This window comes from Microcebus murinus, chromosome 8, assembly GCF_040939455.1.
Source record: "Microcebus murinus isolate Inina chromosome 8, M.murinus_Inina_mat1.0, whole genome shotgun sequence".
Classification (NCBI taxonomy): domain Eukaryota; kingdom Metazoa; phylum Chordata; class Mammalia; order Primates; family Cheirogaleidae; genus Microcebus; species Microcebus murinus.
Window position 1 is genome coordinate 3,710,195 of NC_134111.1, and position 19,378 is coordinate 3,729,572.

Consider the following 19,378-nt stretch of genomic DNA (forward strand, 5'->3'; position numbering starts at 1 on the left):
ACGGGGTTACAGCTGAAGTCATAAATCAATACATGGAAGGCATACATTGGGTTGGCCCAAAAAGGTGGGCCTTCTCAAAGGGTGGAGGCCTTACAGGTTATAGGTGGGTTTAAAGATTCTTTGACTTTGTAATTGGTTGAAGACATGAAGCTTTGTCTAAAGGCTTGGAATGTTTTAAGATAAGGAGGTCTGTTAATCAGAGACAAGCCTCCAGAGATGTATTTGTTGTGTGAATTGAGGACCTGCAGGTTTGTCTTACATACCCTGAGGCCTGTTAATGAGTTACAAAGGCTGTCTCCAGGAAGAGGGGAGGGCATGAAGAGGGGAGGGCATGATGAGGCATGTCTGACCTCCCTCCTCATGGCAGGCAATTTAGTTTTAAGATATTCCCTTGGACAGGAGGGAGTCCATTCAGTCAGGTGGGGAAGGGGGAGTCTTAACATTTTTTTTGAGACAGAGTCTCGCTTTGTTGCCCAGGCTAGAGTGAGTGCCATGGCGTCAGCCTAGCTTACAGCAACCTCAAACTCCTGGCTCAAGCAATCCTCCTGCCTCAGCCTCCCAAGTAGCTGGGACTACAGGCATTCGCCACCATGCCCAGCTAATTTTTTGTATATATATTAGTTGGCCAATTAATTTCTTTCTATTTATAGTAGAGACGGGGTCTCGCTCTTGCTCAGGCTGGTTTCGAACTCCTGACCTTGTGCAATCCGCCCGCCTCGGCCTCCCAGAGAGCTAGGATTACAGGCGTGAGCCACCGCGCCCGGCCTTAACATTTTATTTTAGTTCACAATATTAACAGATGGAAAGATGACCATGTGAAGAGGACAGGGACCACTTAAGCTGGTTCTCTAAAAGATGATTAGGACAAGGAGAAAAAAGGGAGGAAAGCATTTCAGATGGCACAGAGATAAACGGTAGCCATCAATAAGGTACATGCAGCACTTCATACCAAAGATATCATTTGTAAGTAGGAGTACCTACTGACTCCTACTCTTTGCTGCTTTTGGTTATCTATTTGTAAGTTCTAGAGATTGTGTTTGCTCCTATTTGGGTCAGTTTCCTACCTCTGGACCATCAGTATGGCCAAGGATGTGGGACTACACTGTACTAATTTGGTGATACTCTCAGTAGTCAAGTAGGTAGTTGGAACTGGTGGTGGTAGAAGGGACAAGGTTCCAGAAAAAAGGGGATTTCTGCAAACAGTAAGTGCCCCCTGTCGGTGTGAATCATTCAATCACTCCTTTCTATCTTATATGCTATAGTTGTTCAATATTATCATTCCACCCTGTTCTTTTCAGTTCCCCAATTAAACATTTTATTCTTGTTCTGTACAATTAATATTTGCTTAGGTTGACCATATGTACCAATTTCTTGCTAGCTTTGGTTCTTCTGGAATCGCTTTCCTTCTTTATGAAGTATATCTTTTAGAAATTTTTCTCAACAAAAGGTCTTTTGGTGGGAAACTGTATTTTTTGTTTACCTGAAATCTGTAGGTCTTGTTCTTGAATATTTTAGTTGTGCATGAAAATCTAGATTGACAGTTATTTAATATTTTTCTCCTCAACATTCTGAAGATAGTCCATTCTTTCTTCTGCCATATTTTCAGAAATAGGAGGCCATACGGATACGTTAATAATGTTTTTAGTATAATATTAGAATGTATATAATTGGGTTTTGGATGAAAGTACTCATATTGGTTTAACTTTTTTCTTATTATTTTACTTGTAAACTTTGCTGAACTTTTATTGAAAATCTGAAGGAGTGTCAAAGAGTATTAGTAAAATAAACTTGTAAGAAATTTGTAATCTAGTTTTAGTTCATTTGTATAATTATTACCAAAATGTCTGGCTACTCCTACATTAGCACTAAAGATAAACAGATAAATTAGTCATTGTTTTTATAATCACAGAGCTTCATTCTGGTGGAGGGAAGGACGTATTAGGGTGACCATATAATTTTTTATACAAACTAGGATACTTCTGGGTATGAAAAGAGACTGTCTTAATAGTTATCCTGGGCACATAATGTGCTGATGGCTTCACAGGTGTATCTCCAAACTCATCAAGTTGCATATATTTAAATATGTACAGCTTTTTTATGTCAATCATACTTCAATAAAATGGTTTTAAAAAATTATCCTGGGTTAACAAATATAGACTGGGGCTGTCTTAAGCAAACTGGAATGCATGTTTTACCCTATATATATATGTATAGATGACTGTGGACAGTGAAATATTTACAAAATACCATGGGAATATTTAATAATATAAAACATAAATGTTCTAAAAGTTAATCCTAAATATAAAAGTAAGTAATAGCATAATATTAGAATGCTGAAAACATATTTAATTAAGCAGTGAGGGCAATGGTACCATTGATCTTACAGGAATGAAGTATATATACCTAGATGTCAGCCTAGCCTAATGAAAACGAGGTAAATAGATAAAAGCCTCGGTTTGGTAAAAATCAAAACAAAACAACAACTTAATTCCAAATTGGGTAGGTAGAAGACCATGCTCAGAAATAGGGTGCAAAGTACTCAGAGTGCCAGCGAAGTTAACTGGAAATAGTTTCCTAAATAAGTTAATTTGAGATGCAAGTTAGGAGTAAGGATTACTAAAGAGGAGGAGGAGGTGGGCATTCAGGGGATGGTCAGAAGTCAAGGCCCAACAAGTGGGATCTAGCAAGTCCTTTGGGAAAAACAGGTAGGTTGGATTGACTAAGATGTGTGCTTTATTATGTTATAGTTGTAAGGAGAGTCAAATTTGAGACTTGTTTACTTGAGGTGTTTGTTAATGGACTGACTACATCCAAAGTTTCCTTGGGTGCTTTGGGAAATATAAAGACAGGTAATGGCCGGGCACGGTGGCTCACACCTGTAATCCTAGCTCTCTGGGAGGCCGAGTTGGGCCGATTGCTCGAGGTCAGGAGTTCGAAACCAGCCTGAGCAAGAGCGAGACCCCGTCTCTACTATAAATAGAAATAAATTAATTGGCCAACTAATATATATACAAAAAATTATCTGGGCACGGTGGCGCATGCCTGTAGTCCCAGCTACTGGGGAGGCTGAGGCAGGAGGATTGCTTGAGCCCAGGAGATTGAGGTTGCTGTGAGCTAGGCTGACGCTATGGCATTCACTCTAGCCTGGGCAACAAAGTGAGACTCGGTCTCAAAAAAAAAAAAAAAAAAGATAGGTAAGTAATGTTTCCTGCTCTCAAGGTGCTACCTATGTAATTAAGACACAAAGATACACAAACAACCTTTTTACAAAACATACAATGAAGGGGATTATAGGAATTGATTTGATGAGAATTGGCTAGCCTTGGGTTTTTATGTTTGTTTTTGGGGTTCTGGCAACATGTGTTGATTTCAGAATTCTGACTGAGAAGTACTATACTTGATATTATTTGCAAATTTTGATTTATATGATAAGCCACAGAAAGTACTCTCAGCAAAATATAAAAGTGTTCAATATGAACCTGTTTTGACTGTAGCTCTGGTCATGGCTTTATTATACCAGTATTAAGGCACATATTTTGCTTACTTTTTAAGCTCTGGAAGGATTTTAGAATTTTTTAAAATGTTAGTATTTTGTCATTTTTTTAAATCAAGAGATTGATGAGGGGAGCATATTGGTACATACTGTGTTTCCCTGAAAATAAGACTTACCCATAAAATAAGCCCTAGCAGGATTTCTAACCATTTGCACAATATAAACCCTACCCTGAAAATAAGACCTAGTGATGGGCGTGGCTACGCAGCATATCTGCACAACCCATGCATTTTGTCGCGGAGCGGTAAAGACGACTAGCAGCCCTTCTCATCTGCCCCATCATGACAGCTACTATCCCAGGGGTGACCAGAAAGGTGCGGGCAGCCCCACCAACAAGGTCGGTTCCCCCTGTCAGGTCCCAGCTATGCTGTGTGTGCTGCAAGCTGAAGCTTTGAGGGGAAAATAATACATCCCCTGAAAATAAGCCGTAGGGTGTCTTCTTGAGGAAAAATAAATATAAGACCCTAACTTATTTTCAGGGAAATATGGTAGTAGACATGTTAAATGTTGGTTGAACAAATAAACCAATGAGAGGCAATATGATATACAGTAGTCCCTTGGTATCCATGAGGGATTGGTTCCAGGACAGCGCCCGCCCCCTCACCCTTCATGGATACCAAAATTTCCAGATGCTCACGTCTCTTATACAAAATGGCATGACATAGTATTTGCATATAACCTACGCACATCTATGCACATAAATCATCTCTAGATTACTTATAATACCTGATATGATGTAAATGCTATGTAAGTAGTTGTTACACTATATTTTTTATTTGTATTTTTACTGTTATTTTTAATTTTTTAAATATTTTCAAACTATGGCAGATATGGAGGGCTGACTATAGTGTGTAAGAGTGGATTCTGAACAAGACTGGGTTCAAATCCCAAATTTAATAAATGTTAGTTATTCTTTTTGGAATGCTAATTGCTCTGGTACTATTCTGAGTGCTTTACAAATAATGTATTTAATCCTTATGACAATCGTATGAAGTAGATACAGCTGCTGTCCTCATTTTACATATGAAGAAACAGGGATTCAGAGCCATTATTGTAATTACTGTCAATGAACACTGAGTGATATTTCAGTAAACCAATTACGAGTTGTTGAATTTTCCTAGTGCTTGATAGAAACATCAGGGGACAATAGTCAGAATACAGATAATTTACCTACATCAGCCTAAAGTAATTTGAGAATTTTTCTTTTTTTTTTTTTTTTTTTTTTTTGAGACAGAGTCTCAACCTTAATTTTTCATTCAGACTTGTGTAAGCTGAAACAGCTGAGATGTCCCTGGTGTTGGCTATTGTTCGTACGGTTAATTGTTGGTCCTCTTCAATTAGGGCACAAACAAGATGAATTTTTCCTCCACAAATTGATGTGGATGGTCTGCTGCTGCAGCTTCATCTTCAACATTGACTTGTCCCTTCTTAAAACAAATTATCTATTTGTAAACTGCTGATTTCCTTGGGGCATTTCCTCCATAAACCTTCTGTAAAGCATCAACGATTTTATCATTCTTCCACTTAAGCCACACCATAAATTTGATGTTTGTTCTTGCTTCAATTTTAGCAGAATTCAAGTTGCTCTGATAGGGGCTGTTTTCAAAAGGCTGTCCTTATCCTTCTTACTAGATCTTTCAAACTAGATCCTGTTCAGACATTGTACAGACATGTTATAACAAGTGAATTTATTTTAGTGCAAAAAAATTGAAATCTATGCATTGTCTTTTCATAATATGCATTTTCCATGAGCTTTCTGAAGACACCTAGTGTATATCTATGAAACCATCACCCTGTTCTCAAGATAGTGAACACATCCAAAAGTTTGCTCAGGCCCAGTATTTTACCTCCATCCATTGTTCCTAGGCAACCAATAATGTGCTTTTTTTTTTTTTTGAGAGAGAGTCTCGCTTTGTTGCCCAGGCTAAGAGTGAGTGCCATGGCGTCAGCCTAGCTCACAGCAACCTCAAACTCCTGGGCTCAAGCGATCCTTCTGCCTCAGCCTCCCGAGTAGCTGGGACTACAGACATGTGCCACCATGCCCAGCTAATTTTTTGTATATATATTAGTTGGCCAATTAATTTCTTTCTATTTATAGTAGAGATGGGGTCTTGCTCTTGCTCAGGCTGGTTTCGAACTCCTGACCTCAAGCAATCCGCCTGCCTCGGCCTCCCAGAGTGCTAGGATTACAGGCGTGAGAATAATCTGCTTTTGTCACAGTAAATTAGTATGGGCCAGGTGCATTGGGTCATGCTGTAATCCTAGCACTCTGGGAAGCTGAAGTGGAAGAATTGCTCAAGGTCAGAAGTTCGAGACCAGCCTGAGCAAGAGTGAGAACCTGTCTCTACTATAAATAGAAAGAAATTAGTCAAACAACTAAAAATAGAAAAATATATATATATAAATTAGTATGCATTTTCTAGAATTTTATATAAATGGAGTCATACAGTATATACATGACCTTTGGGGGGGTCTTCTTTCACCTAGTATGTATTTTGAGATTCAGTCATATTGTCATATGTATCAATAGTTTATTCCTGTTTATTGCTGAGTATTGTTTATTTCACTGTGTGGATAGACCATAATTTGCTTAATCATTTACCTGGAGGCAGACATTTGAGTTTCCAGTTTGGGGCCATTACAAATACATCTGGTAAGAACATTTGTGTACAAGTATTTGCATGGACATATGCTTTCATTTTTCTTGAGTAAATACCTAAAAGTGGAATGGCTGAGACATATGATAAGGTATATGTTTAACTTTTAAAAAAAACTGTTAACCTTTGAGGAGCTCAGGAGTTTGAGACCAGCCTGGACAACATAGGGAGACCCTGTTTCTTAAAAAAAAAATAAAAATTGATCTCATTAGCCAGTTTTTAAAAAAAGGCAAAAAAGAAAAAAAAATTTTCAAAAATTGACACTCTCACCAGAAGTATATCGTGTTTTAGTTGCACGATACATCAGCAGCCTAGTCTTTTGGAATCTCATTGTGGCTTTTTTTGGGGGGGGTGGCGGTGAAAAGCAAGGAATTTTGTTGTTATTTTGTTGTTTTAGGTTTACAGTAGAAAGTATAGCGTTCCCATATATCCTCTTACCCTCTTAACCCCTCTAGTTTCCACTAGTATTAACATCTTCCATTAGTGTGGTTCCTTTCTTACAAGTGATGAGCCAATACTGATCTATTATTGTAAACTAAAGTCTAGAGTTTACATTAGCATTCACTGTGTATTATAAATTCTGTGAGTTTTGACAAATGAAATATAAGGATATGTGTCCATCATTACAGTATCATACAGAATGATTTCACTGTCCTAAGAAATCCTTTGTGGTCCGCCTGTTCATCCTTCCCCCCTTCCTTCTGAATGCCTAGCAGCCACAGATCTTTTACTGTCTCCATAGTTTTGCCTTTTCTAGAATGTTATACAGTTGAAATCAATAGTATGTAACCTTTTCAGATTGGCTTCTTTCACTTAGTAATATGCATTAAAGATTCCTTAATGTCTTTTCATGGCTTGGTAACACATTTCTTTTTATTTCCTGAATAACATTCCATTTTATGGATGTGCTACAGTTTTGTTTATCCATTCACCTACTGAAGAGCATCTTGGTTGCTTCCAAGTTTTGGCAATTATGGATAAAACTGCTACAAACATGTTCGGGTTTTTGTAAATACCAAAGAGCATGATTGCTGGATCATATGGTAAGAGTGTGTGTCTAGTTTTGTAAGAAACTGCCAAACTGTTTTCCAAAGTGGTTGTGCCATTTGATGTTCTCAACAGTGTAGCATGTGAGCATATTAGTTGCACAGCTTCCTTGCCAATACTTGGCCAGTCTTTTGGAATCTAGTGGTTTTAATTTACATTTCCATAACAATGAATGATATTGAACATCTTCCATGTGCTTGTCATCCATATTATCTCTTCTGGTGAAATATATGTCCAGATCTTTTGCTCGTTTCTCTATTAGATTGTTTTTCTTGGGTTATAAGAACACTTTATATATTCTAGATATAAATACTTTGTTGGGCATGTACTTTGTACATATTTTCTCCTAGTCTTTGGCTTGTGTTTTCATTTTTTTTTTTTTTTTTGAGACAGAGTCTCACTTTGTTGCCCAGGCTAGAGTGAGTGCCGTGGGATCAGCCTAGCTCACAGCAACCTCAAACTCCTGGGCTCAAGCAATCCTCCTGCCTCAGCCTCCTGAGTAGCTGGGACTACAGGCATGCGCCACCATGCCCGGCTAATTTTTTGTATATATATTAGTTGGCCAATTAATTTCTTTCTATTTATAGTAGAGACGGGGTCTCGCTCTTGCTCAGGCTGGTTTCGAACTCCTGACCTGGAGCAATCCGCCTGCCTCGGCCTCCCAGAGTGCTAGGATTACAAACACGCCTGGCCGAAGAAGAGATTCTTTTTTTTTTTTTTTTTTTTTTTGAGACAGAGTCTCGCTTTGTTGTCCAGGCTAGAGTGAGTGCCGTGGCGTCAGCCTAGCTCACAGCAACCTCAAACTCCTGGGCTCGAGCGATCCTTCTGCCTCAGCCTCCCGAGTAGCTGGGACTACAGGCATGCGCCACCATGCCCGGCTAATTTTTTATATATATATATCAGTTGGCCAATTGATTTCTTTCTATTTATAGTAGAGACGGGGTCTCGCTCTTGCTCAGGCTGGTTTTGAACTCCTGACCTTGAGCAATCCGCCTGCCTCGGCCTCCCAAGAGCTAGGATTACAGGCGTGAGCCACAGCGCCCGGCCTAGAAGAAGAGATTCTTAGGCAGACTAAGGTGAGATGTGAGAAATGGGGTGGAGGATGGAGAATCATGAGAGTACATTGCCATGGAAGCTGCAATGGATATTTATATTTTTGGCTGCCATCCTTTAAACCGCCTTTTTGAGGGGTGTAGAGGGAGTCATCTTTTGTGCTAGTCTTGGTGGAAGTAACAGTGTTCTTAGTATAACCTAGTTCAACAAAAGAAAAGTTAAAGTAATCTTTGGATAATCCTATGAGTAACATCTTTCATTGCAGATATGATTCCCTATTTTCTTTTCATGTTAGTGTTTTCCTTCTAATTTGTTATACACTTAATTTTATAATACTTTTGTGTTTTTTCCCATTTTACCTTCAGAATATTGGTAAATGGTACTATAACTGTTTTATATAAATGCAGCCTTGAGGTGATGTCCATTAGGTACATGTTTCTTTTAACTGTTATAGTTTGGAGAATTTCTATTGCTTTTCGTCAAAGTAATGTTACTGATTTACTTAGCCGGAAAATTTTTAGTTTTCGAAGTACCTTATTTCTGAGGTCAGTCAATTTTTTTCTTAAACATTTTAAGTTAAAAACTGAAAAGTTAGGTTGATAATTTAAATTCATAGAAAGAAAATGTATTAAATAAAACCTCCTCAATTACTTTGTGACTTTCTATATGTATCCTTTTCTTTTGTCAATTGTTTTTTACTCATGTGTGGGTAAAATACTCTAGTTGCCACATATGTAGGTATACCATACTTTAATTCACTGCCATTACCTACTTAGTTACTCAGTCAGCATTACATTTTCCTTAGAGCATATATATTTTGGTTCTCTGCTTTTCTTCTTAAAGCTTGAGACTATGCCCACTTCCACCTAACACATAATATATATAAACACATACATACTTACACATGTGTGCACAGAAAAACCTTTGGAACTAGAAACACTTAATTCCCACGTCCTTTGGGAAAGAATTAAGAGAGAGAATTTCCTATGTCAGCTGCCTTCCCAAAAGGTGAACTGCAGTGACATATTGGTATTATGGAAAGTTTACTTGAATGAGAAATAAGAAATGGGTATTTAAATGTCAGCTTTGTCCAGCTTTATGACTTTGAGTAAGTTATATTATCTTTTTGGGTCTAAGATTGCTCATTTATAAAATATGGTGCTTAGACTAGAGGTTTGTTTTTCAACTGTTAAAAATTTAGTCCAATACTTGGCTTGATTAAAAAGTCCTAAAACCTAAGGTAGCATAGTGGGTGCCCTTGGAAATTGTACTGATTTGGTGATGAGAGGAGCATTTTCATGTTTTATGTTCTATTCCATGTGTATTTTTTTTACACTTTTCCTTTGATAATTCTTTAATGTTACTTGACATTTCAAAATAATATTACAGCTAAAAAGAAATTAAAGTTGTGATGTTGAATTTGTTTATTCAAACTATATATATGTTATACTCAGGGAGTTACTAGAATAGGTTGGTCAGTGGTTGCAAAATGGCAGCACGAAAGAATATACACTGTTTATGTAAAAATTTGAATTAGTTGCTAATATTTGAAAATGGGGAGATCTCACATTAAAGTTTGGATTCAGCATATCTGATGATACTGAACATAAACTGCTATAGGCAGCTATTGATTGGAACTGAGGCTGTTGCTCCTGTAGGTGGGCAAATGTTCAGTTATTCATAGAACCTGCCACTTCTATTTTGTTTCCTTCCTTTTTTGCCTCTCTCCCTTTTTGAGATATAATACATATATCATGAAATTCACCTTTTTAAAAAGTACAATTCAGTAATTTTTAGTTTATTCACAAAGTTGGGCAACCATCACCACTATCTAATTCCAGAACATTTCATCAGTCCTGTTCACAGTCGATGACTTTTTTTTTTTTTTTTTTTTTAGTGAGGCGGAGTCTTACTCAATTGCCTGGACTAGGGTGCCATGGCGTCAGCCTAGCTCACAGCAACCTCAAACTCCTGGGCTCAAGGGATCCTCCTGCCTCAGCCGCCCAAGTACTTGGGACTACAGGCATGCACCCACCATGCCTGGCTAATTTTATACATACACACACACACACACACACACACATTTATTTATTGTTTTTAGTTGTCTAGCTAATTTCTTTCTATTTTTTTAGTAGAGATGGGATCTTGCTCTACTCGGGCTCCTTGAACTCCTGAGCTCAAACCATCCTCCTGCCTCGGCCTCCCGGAGTGCTAGGATTACAGGTGTGAGCCACCATGCCTGGCCAGTCATTGACTATTTACCATAACTGAGCCCTTGGGAAACTGCTAATCTGTTTTTAGTCTCTGTGTATTTGCCATTATAGACATTTCATATATGTGGAATCCTATAGATTTGCCTATTCTAGACATTTCACATATGTGGAATCATACAATATGTGGCCTTTTTGGTCTGATTTATTTCACCTAGCATGTCCAAGGTTTATCCATGTTGGAACATTTATCAATACTTCATTCTTTTTAGTGACTGAATATTATTCCATTGTATGAATACCTGGCATGTTTGTTTATCAGTTGATGGACATCTAGGTTTCTACTTTTAGGTGCCTTTTTTTTTTTTTTCTTTGAGGCAAAGTCTTCCTCTGTTGCCCCAGATAGAGTGCAGTGGCATAATCATAGCTCACAGCAACCTCAAACTCCTGGGCTCAAGTGATCCTCCTGTTGCAGCCTCCCAAGTAGCTGAGACTATACAGGCAGGCATCACCACCATGCCTAGCTAATTTTTTCTATTTTTAGTAGAGACGGGTTCTCGCTCTTGCTCAGGCTTGTCTCAAACTCCTGACCTCAAGCCATCCTCTTGCCTCGGCCTCCCAGAGTGCCAGGACTCTGTGCCCAGCAGACTTTTGGCGTTTATAAATAATGCTGCACTGAATGTTACTGTACAGGTTTTAAGTGGTTATATGCTTTCAGTTCTCTTAGGTATATATGTAGGAGTGGAAATAGTGGTTCATAGGCTTCCTATTTCTCCACATCTTCATCACCACCTGTCATTGTCTTTTTGATTTATAGTCATCCTCCTGGGTGTCATTGTGGTTTTGTGGTTTTGATTTGCATGGCTCTGATAACATGGTATTGAGCATCTTCTCTAGTGCTTATTGGCCATTTGTGTATCTTTGGAGAAATGTCTGTTGAAATCTTTTGCCCATGTTAGATTAGTTGTCTCCTTGCTGAGTTGTAATTGTTTTTTATATATTCTTGATACTAGACCCTTATCAGATATATGATTTGCAAATATTTTCTTCCATTCTGTGGGTTATTTTCACTATCATGATAGTGTCCTTTGATACACACAAAAAAGTTTTTATTTATTTTTTAAGAGACAAGGTCTCTCTGTCACCCAGACTGGAGTGTAGTGGCATAATCACAGCTCACTGCAGTCTCAAATTCCTGGGCTTAAGGAATCCTTTCTACTTAGCCTCCTGAGTTGCTAGGACTATAGGCACATGCTACCATGCCCAGGGAATTTTTAAAATTTTTTTGCAGAGACAGACTCTCCCTATCTTTTTTTTTTTTTGAGACAGAGTCTCGCTTTGTTGCCCAGGCTAGAGTGAGTGCTGTGGCGTCAGCCTAGCTCACAGCAACCTCAAACTCCTGGCTCAAGCAATCCTCCTGCCTCAGCCTCCCAAGTAGCTGGGACTACAGGCATTCGCCACCATGCCCGGCTAATTTTTTGTATATATATTAGTTGGCCAATTAATTTCTTTCTATTTATAGTAGAGACGGGGTCTCGCTCTTGCTCAGGCTGGTTTCGAACTCCTGACCTGCAGCAATCCGCCTGCCTCGGCCTCCCAGAGAGCTAGGATTACAGGCGTGAGCCACCGCGCCCGGCCTCTCCCTATCTTTTTTGTTTGTTTGTTTGTTTGTTTTGAGACAGAGTCTTGCTTTGTTGCCCAGGCTAGAGTGAGTGCCATGGCGTCAACCTGGCTCACAGCAACCTCAAACTCCTGGGCTCAAGCAATCCTGCTGCCTCAGCCTCCCGAGTATCTAGGACTATAGGCATGTGCCACCATGCCTGGCTAATTTTTTTTTTTCTATATATATATTAGTTGGCCAATTAATTTCTTTTTAAATTTATAGTAGAGACGGGGTCTCACTCTTAGTCAGGCTGGTTTTGAACTTCTGACCTCCAGCAATCCACCCGCCTCAGCCTCCCAGATTGCTAGGATTACAAGCGTGAGCCACCACGCCCGGTTGAGTCTCCCTATCTTGCCCAGCCTGATCATGAACTTCTGGCCTCAGGAGGCTTTGGCTTTGGCCTTGCAGAGCCCTAAGATTACAAGTATGAGCCACCATGCCCAACCAGAAGTTTTTAATTTTGATCAAGTCCAACTTATTTTTTCTTTTCTTGGTTGTGTTTTTGGTGTCATGTTTAAGAAACTATTTCCTAATCCAGGGTAATGAAGATTTACACATCTCTTCCCATCTAAGAGTTTCATAGATTTAGCTCTTACATTTAGGTCTTTGGTTTATTTTAGATTAATTTTTGTGTATTATGTGAAGTAGGAGTCCAACATTATGCTTTGGCATGTGGATATCCAGTTGTACAGCACCATTTGTTGAAGACTGTTTTTTCTCCCTTGAGTTGTCTTAGCATCCTTGTCAAACATCAGTTGACAATAGATGTTTGAGTTTATTTCTGGACTCTCTGTTCCATTGGTCTCTATCCTTATGCCTGTACCACACTATTGTGATTATTGTAGCTTTGTGGTAAGTATTGAAATCAAAAAGTGTGAATCCTCAACTTTATTTTTCTTTTTCAATATTGTTTTGGTTTTCGGTGTCCATTGCAGTTGCATGTGAATTTGAGGATCACTTTTTCCATTTCTGCCAAAAGAGGCCACTGGAATTTTGATAGGAATTGAATCTGTAGATCACTTTGGGAGTATTGCTATCTTAAAAATATATTTTTCCTATTCATGAACATGGGATGTATTTCTTTATATAGGTCTATTTTAATTCCTTTCAACAGTGTTTGTAGTTTTCAGTGTGTAGGATTTGCATTTTTTTTTGTTAAATATGTTCCCAAGTACGTTATTCTTTTTGATGTTATTGTAAATGGAATTGATTTGTTCATTTTATTTCCAGAATGTGCATTGCTAATGTATAGAAATACAGCAGATTTCTGAGTGTTGATCTTGTATCCTACAACCATGCTGAACTTGTTTATTAGTTCTAATAGTGTTTTTATGAATTTCCAAGGATTTTCTGTATACAATACTATGTCACCTAAAAAGGATTATAGTTTTACTTCTTGTTCAATTTTGAGTCCTTTTATTTCATTTTCTTGCATCATCTTCTGACTGGAACTTCTAGAACAATATAGAAAGGGCAAGATTGGATGTCCTTGTATTGTTCCTGACCGTAGGGAGGATATATCTAGAATTTTATCATTAAGTATAATGTTAATTGTGGATTTTTCACAAGCTATTTACCAACTTGAGGACGTTCCTTTCTTTTTGTTATCTTTTGAGTGTTATAGAGTGTTGAATTTTGGCACATGCTTTTCTTTGTCAGTTGAGATGATCATTTGATTTTTGTTCTGTATTCTTTTAATGTTTATCACCTTCATTGATTTTTGTATTCCAAACCTACCTTCCTTTTGTTAGATATATTCCAAATGTTCACGGTATATAATCCCTTTTTAAAAAAATATTCTTGATTAGATTTGATAGCATTTTGTTGATGATTTTTGCATCTATAGTCATAAGACATATTACTCTTTAGTTTTCTTCTGATGTCTTTGTCTGGTTTTGGTATCAGAATAATACTGGCTTCAGAATGAATTGGGAAGTGTACTGTCTATTTTTTTGAAGTTTTTGAATAATTAGTGTTAATTCTTTAAATGTTTGAAGCCATCTGTTCCAGGGCTTTTATTTGTGATAATTATTTCATTTCTAATTCAATATCTTTATTTTTTATAGATGTGTTCAGATTTTTTATTTCTCCTTGAGTCAATTTTGTTTCTTTCTTTTTAGGTAGTTTTTCTTTTTAGGAACTTGTCTGTTTCATGTAGGTGATCTAATTTGTTCATAGTATTTCCTCATCCTTTATTATTTCTGTAAGATTGGTAGTAATGCTCCCTTTTTAAATTCTTGAGTTTAGTTACTTGTGTCCTCCCTCTTTTTTTTTTTTTTTTTTTTTTTTTGTTAGTCTAGCTATAGGTTTCTCAGTTTTGTTGATCTTTTCAATGGACCAGTTTGGGTTTCATTGTTTTCTAAAAGTTTTCTATGGTATTTCTTTTTTCTAGTTTATTTCCGCTTTAATCCCTGTTGTTTCCTTGTTTGGGTTTACATTGCTCTCATTTTTCCAATGTGTTAAGATGGAAGATTAATTAGGTTATTGAACTGAGGTCTTTCTTGTCCGCCCCCCCCCACGTTACCTCCAAATACCATCACATCTTGTTTTTTAATATAAACATTTACAGTTATAAATTTATCTCTACTTTAGATGCATCAAGTGGGTTCTAGCTTGTTGTGTTTTGATTTTCATTTATCTCAGCATTTTCAGTTTCCCTTGTGATGACTTTTGACCCATTGGTTCTTTTTGTGTGCTGTTTAATTTTCAATTATTTGTGAATTTCCTCAATTTCCTTGTGTTACCAATTTCTCATTTTGTTTTATTATTGTCCGTGAATAAACTTTGTGTGATTTCAGTCCATTTATAGTTACTGAGATTTGTTTTATTGCCTAACATGTGGTCTGTTCTAGAAAATGTTCTACATGTATTTGAGAAGAATGTGTATTCTGCTGTTCTGAGGTTGAATGTTCTGTATAGTCTATTGGTTTTATAGTGTCCAAGTCTTCTGTTTACTCACTTATTTTCTGTCTACTTTATTCATTATTGAAAGTGGAGTGTCAAAAGTCTCCAACTCTTATTTTTGAATTGTGTGTTTCTTCCTTCAGTTCTACAATTTTTGGCTTCATGTATTTTGAGACTCTGTTGATAGGTATATATAAGTTTATAATTGCTATATCTTGTTGATGAATTAGCCATTGTTCATTCTAAAATACCCTTTGTCACTAACAGCAATTTTTGTATCATAATCTATTTTGTCTGCTGTTAGTATGGCCACTCTAGGCCTCTTTTGGCTACTGTTTGCATAGTATATATTTTTCCATTCTTTTCCTGTCAGCTTGTTTTGTCTTGGAATTTAAAGTGTATCTGTTGTAGACAATATGTACAGGTTGAATATTGCTTATCTCAGATGCTTGGGATCAGAAGTGTTTTGGATTTTTTCTGATTTTGGAATATTTGCTTATATATTTTTTGTTTGTGGCTGTCTTTTCTGTTTCTTCTTATTAACATGTTTGTCATTTTAGCTTCTAAGGAAATAATACTGATGGGAGAACCATTTTCCTAATATTCAAATTGTTGAGCTGGTTACCATGATGGGTGAGTTCAAACTAAAAGCATTTTTCAGCTATAATTAACGATAGAAGGGGGGAGAAAAAAATTTCTCTATTACGTTATTATAAACCTTTTTCTAAAGAAATTTGATGCTGATATGGATTGTGATTTGCTTAGACTCTGATGGCAAGAGAGAAATTAAATTTTGTCATAATGTTAATTTTATTTTCTACTCAGTTGACTTTCTTTCAACATAATGTAAGAAACCCACTACTGCTTCTATGTGCCAGTTGGTCAGAGTCTGGTATCCTCTGGATATCCTCACGGCCTATTAGGCCAACTCATGATCCTTATAATATTTATAACATGTCTAATCTGCCTAGTACCATGTAGCCACCATAGGGATTCTTTTTTTTTTTTTTTTTTTTGAGACAGAGTCTCGCTTTGTTGTCCAGGCTAGAGTGAGTGCCATGGCGTCAGCCTAGCTCACAGCAACCTCAAACTCCTGGGCTCAAGCGATCCTTCTGCCTCAGCCTCCCGAGTAGCTGGGACTACAGGCATGCGCCACCATGCCCGGCTAATTTTTTTTTATATATATATATCAGTTGGCCAATTAATTTCTTTCTATTTATAGTAGAGACGGGGTCTCGCTCTTGCTCAGGCTGGTTTTGAACTCCTGACCTTGAGCAATCCGCCTGCCTCGGCCTCCCAAGAGCTAGGATTACAGGCGTGAGCCACTGCGCCCGGCTCATAGGGATGCTTAATAGAGCAAACTAGTCTAATAATCATAAGAACAGAGCTTATTATGGTTTGAATATGTTCAAACTATGTATGTATGATGACCCTTTTGTGGATTTTTTAGCTTACAACTTGTCAAACTCCTCAAAATAAATTCCCTACTGATACTATCTACCATGTTATTCTTCAAGCCTGAAAAGGAAGAAACTCAATTAAATTGCCTTTTGTTTTCTATGTCATTTTCCTAAGAGTTGAACTTTTGTTCTAATGGCTCTTTCCTTTTTTACATATTAATATATGATAGAAAATAATACTAATTTTTTTTTTCTTCCTTGTACTCATGTCTCTTAACAAGGAAGGTATATAGAAATGTGATAAGAGATTTTAACCAAAGCCTCCTCAGGCATTTATTTATTTTGGCATTGTGATATTAAGCATATAAAAAATGCCTAAATTCAAGTCTTAAAAGTTTTTTCTAATAAAATAATTCGAATAACATGGATACATTTAAGTATTAGCATTCCTTTTTCCTCAGTGTAGAATTAAAGATATTACCTTTCTCAAGAAGATCCCATCGTCTTTATTCCAGTTGAGATCATTCTGAGCTTATCAAACTGATGTCAGTCTGATATCAGACTGAGGGGAAATTTATTTTTATCAGTAAGTCACATATTTCTGGCATGGACCTATTGATGGTACACCTGTTGTGATTATATTGTACCCAGCTGGCTCAGTTACCTATTTGGCTAAGTTAACATTGTGACAAAATTTTATTTTACAAAGAATACTTGTGAAGGATTATAAAATTTTCTCTTAATATGGAATTTATTTAAAGAAACCATTACAGCCATTACTTATAAATTTTAATATGCAAATTCTCTACAGGATAGAATGTGTTGAATGTTATTAAAAAGTAATAAATTCAGGTAGGCTCTCCGCCCTCGCCCCACCCCTCCCCCTAATTAAAAAAAAAAAACAAAAAAAAGTAATAAATTCAAGAAGTCAGCTATTTTTGTGTTTGAAAGACTATTAAGACTATTGAATTGTCAGATTTATAAAAATGACTTCCTTTATAAGATACAGCATGTTTTAATTATTACTACTCTAGGAACAAAAATTATACATTGTTCACCAAAATGATTACATTTTAGAATGTAAACCGTGAAGTCTTTTTTTTTTTTTTTTGAGACAGAGTCTCACTTTGTTGCCCAGCTAGAGTGAGTGCTGTGGCATCAGCCTAGCTCACGGAAACCTCAAACTCCTGGGCTCAAGCGATCCTCCTGCCTCAGCCTCCCGAGTAGCTGGGACTACAGGCATGCGCCACCATGCCTGGCTAATTTTTTCTATATATAATAGTTGGCCAATTAATTTCTTTTTAAGTTATAGTAGAGACGGGGTCTCGCTCTTGCTCAGGCTGGTTTCGAACTCCTGACCTTGAGCAATCCGCCCGCCTCGGCCTCCCAGAGTGCTAGGATTACAGGCGTGAGCCACCTCGCCCGCCCAGTGAAGTCTTTTGATTCCTTTATTTACTGCTTGTTGATTATCATTAGTAGAATTGATTTACTTGTGAAAATCAATTAAGTTGCCCCTGAAGTCTTCCAGAGAGCTTATAATTGGCATTACTGGGAGGTACATGCTTATAATCTCAGAAAGAAATCTTTGATGTGTTTGGAAGAGACTAAAAATTCATGGTTCATGATCCTTTCTCTCAGTTTTACAGACTTAGTACTTTTTAAGTAATAGAGTTTTCTTCTGTTGTTATCTTTTAAATTGTTACTTGCCAAGGTCATTAAATAGTCTGTTAGTAGTCTTCTTAAACTTTATGGTGAAAAAGTTTGAGAGAACATTTCCAAATACCAGTAGGCCAGTACCCACAGATGAAGCTTTTCTTTGTTTTTAAATATTGATGAAAGAAAAAAAACTCTAAAAATGAAGTCTGTTCTTTGAATATAAATGCTAAATAATGATGGTATTTATACAAAGTTTATTTTTTCCTCACTTTTTAAAAAGATTTTAGATGTCTTGATGTTTTGTTTAGGAGTCAGAAAAGAATTTGTTGTAACAAGGCTGTTTTGACCCATATACTAGGATATTAAATCATTAAGAGAATGAAAATGACTTTATCTCATCTATAAGTATCTTATATGTGGACCTCTAGTCTGATACTAGAGCTCGAGTCTAGTACAATTTTAATGTTATCTGCCTTTAGGGTTTTTTTCCTTCAGTTTTTAAATAATTAAAATGTTATTTCACCCAAAGTGTAGGCATTGAGAATATTTTGGGTGCATTTTTGCATTAATGTATTTTCTAAATAAATTTCTTTATAAATTTTGTATTTGCTGTCTATATATGTTAAAGTTAAAATTCTGTGTATGTGTTATTTCAAATATACATAGATGATCAGCAAGCTTTAGACTCGATAATGCAAGATTTGGCTGTTCTTCATAAGGCTAGTCGACCAGCATTATCCTTACAGGAAACTAGAAAAGCAAAATCTTCATCACCAAAAAAACAGGTATTTGTTTTAATAATAATTTAATAAGTATATTTTATTCTTTGAATTATTTTCCCTTAATATTCTAATCTTATGGACGACTTGTGTTTAGCCTTTATACTTTTGAATCTAGTATTTTGTTGTTGTTTGTTATACATTTTCCTATAGGAGTGTGCATTTTTAAAAAAATGGTAGTTCCATTTAATGTGGTAACTGCTTTCTAAAGTTGATATTTCATCCATCCTTAAAGCACTTAAGATAGGCAAATTGTTTTATTTTGCTTTTCAAATAGTCTAGTCTGGATGTTTACAAATGAGGATGATTTGATTCTTTTAAGTGAAATTAGTTTGGAATGCCAAGCATGAAATGTGGAAATATAGTATTCTGTATTTTCCTCTAACAGGATCAGTGAAGTCTCATACCCCTGATGCTTTCACTAACAGATCTTGGTATTCTTTCTGTGTTGCCCAG

The 19,378-nt window shown here is 36.7% G+C and overlaps 1 protein-coding gene across 2 annotated transcripts in view; it reads left to right on the forward strand.

Moving 5' to 3' along the window:
- Positions 1-19,378, forward strand: part of MAP3K2 (mitogen-activated protein kinase kinase kinase 2) — a 69,123-nt gene that overhangs the window by 10,393 nt on the left and 39,352 nt on the right. For both annotated transcript variants that reach the window (XM_020288543.2, XM_012739950.2), the window contains exons 2-3: positions 15,648-15,720; positions 18,810-18,928. In XM_020288543.2, the coding sequence (XP_020144132.1) occupies positions 15,714-15,720; positions 18,810-18,928 (126 nt within the window). In that variant the 5' untranslated portion in view covers positions 15,648-15,713. The remainder of the gene's footprint in view (positions 1-15,647; positions 15,721-18,809; positions 18,929-19,378) is intronic.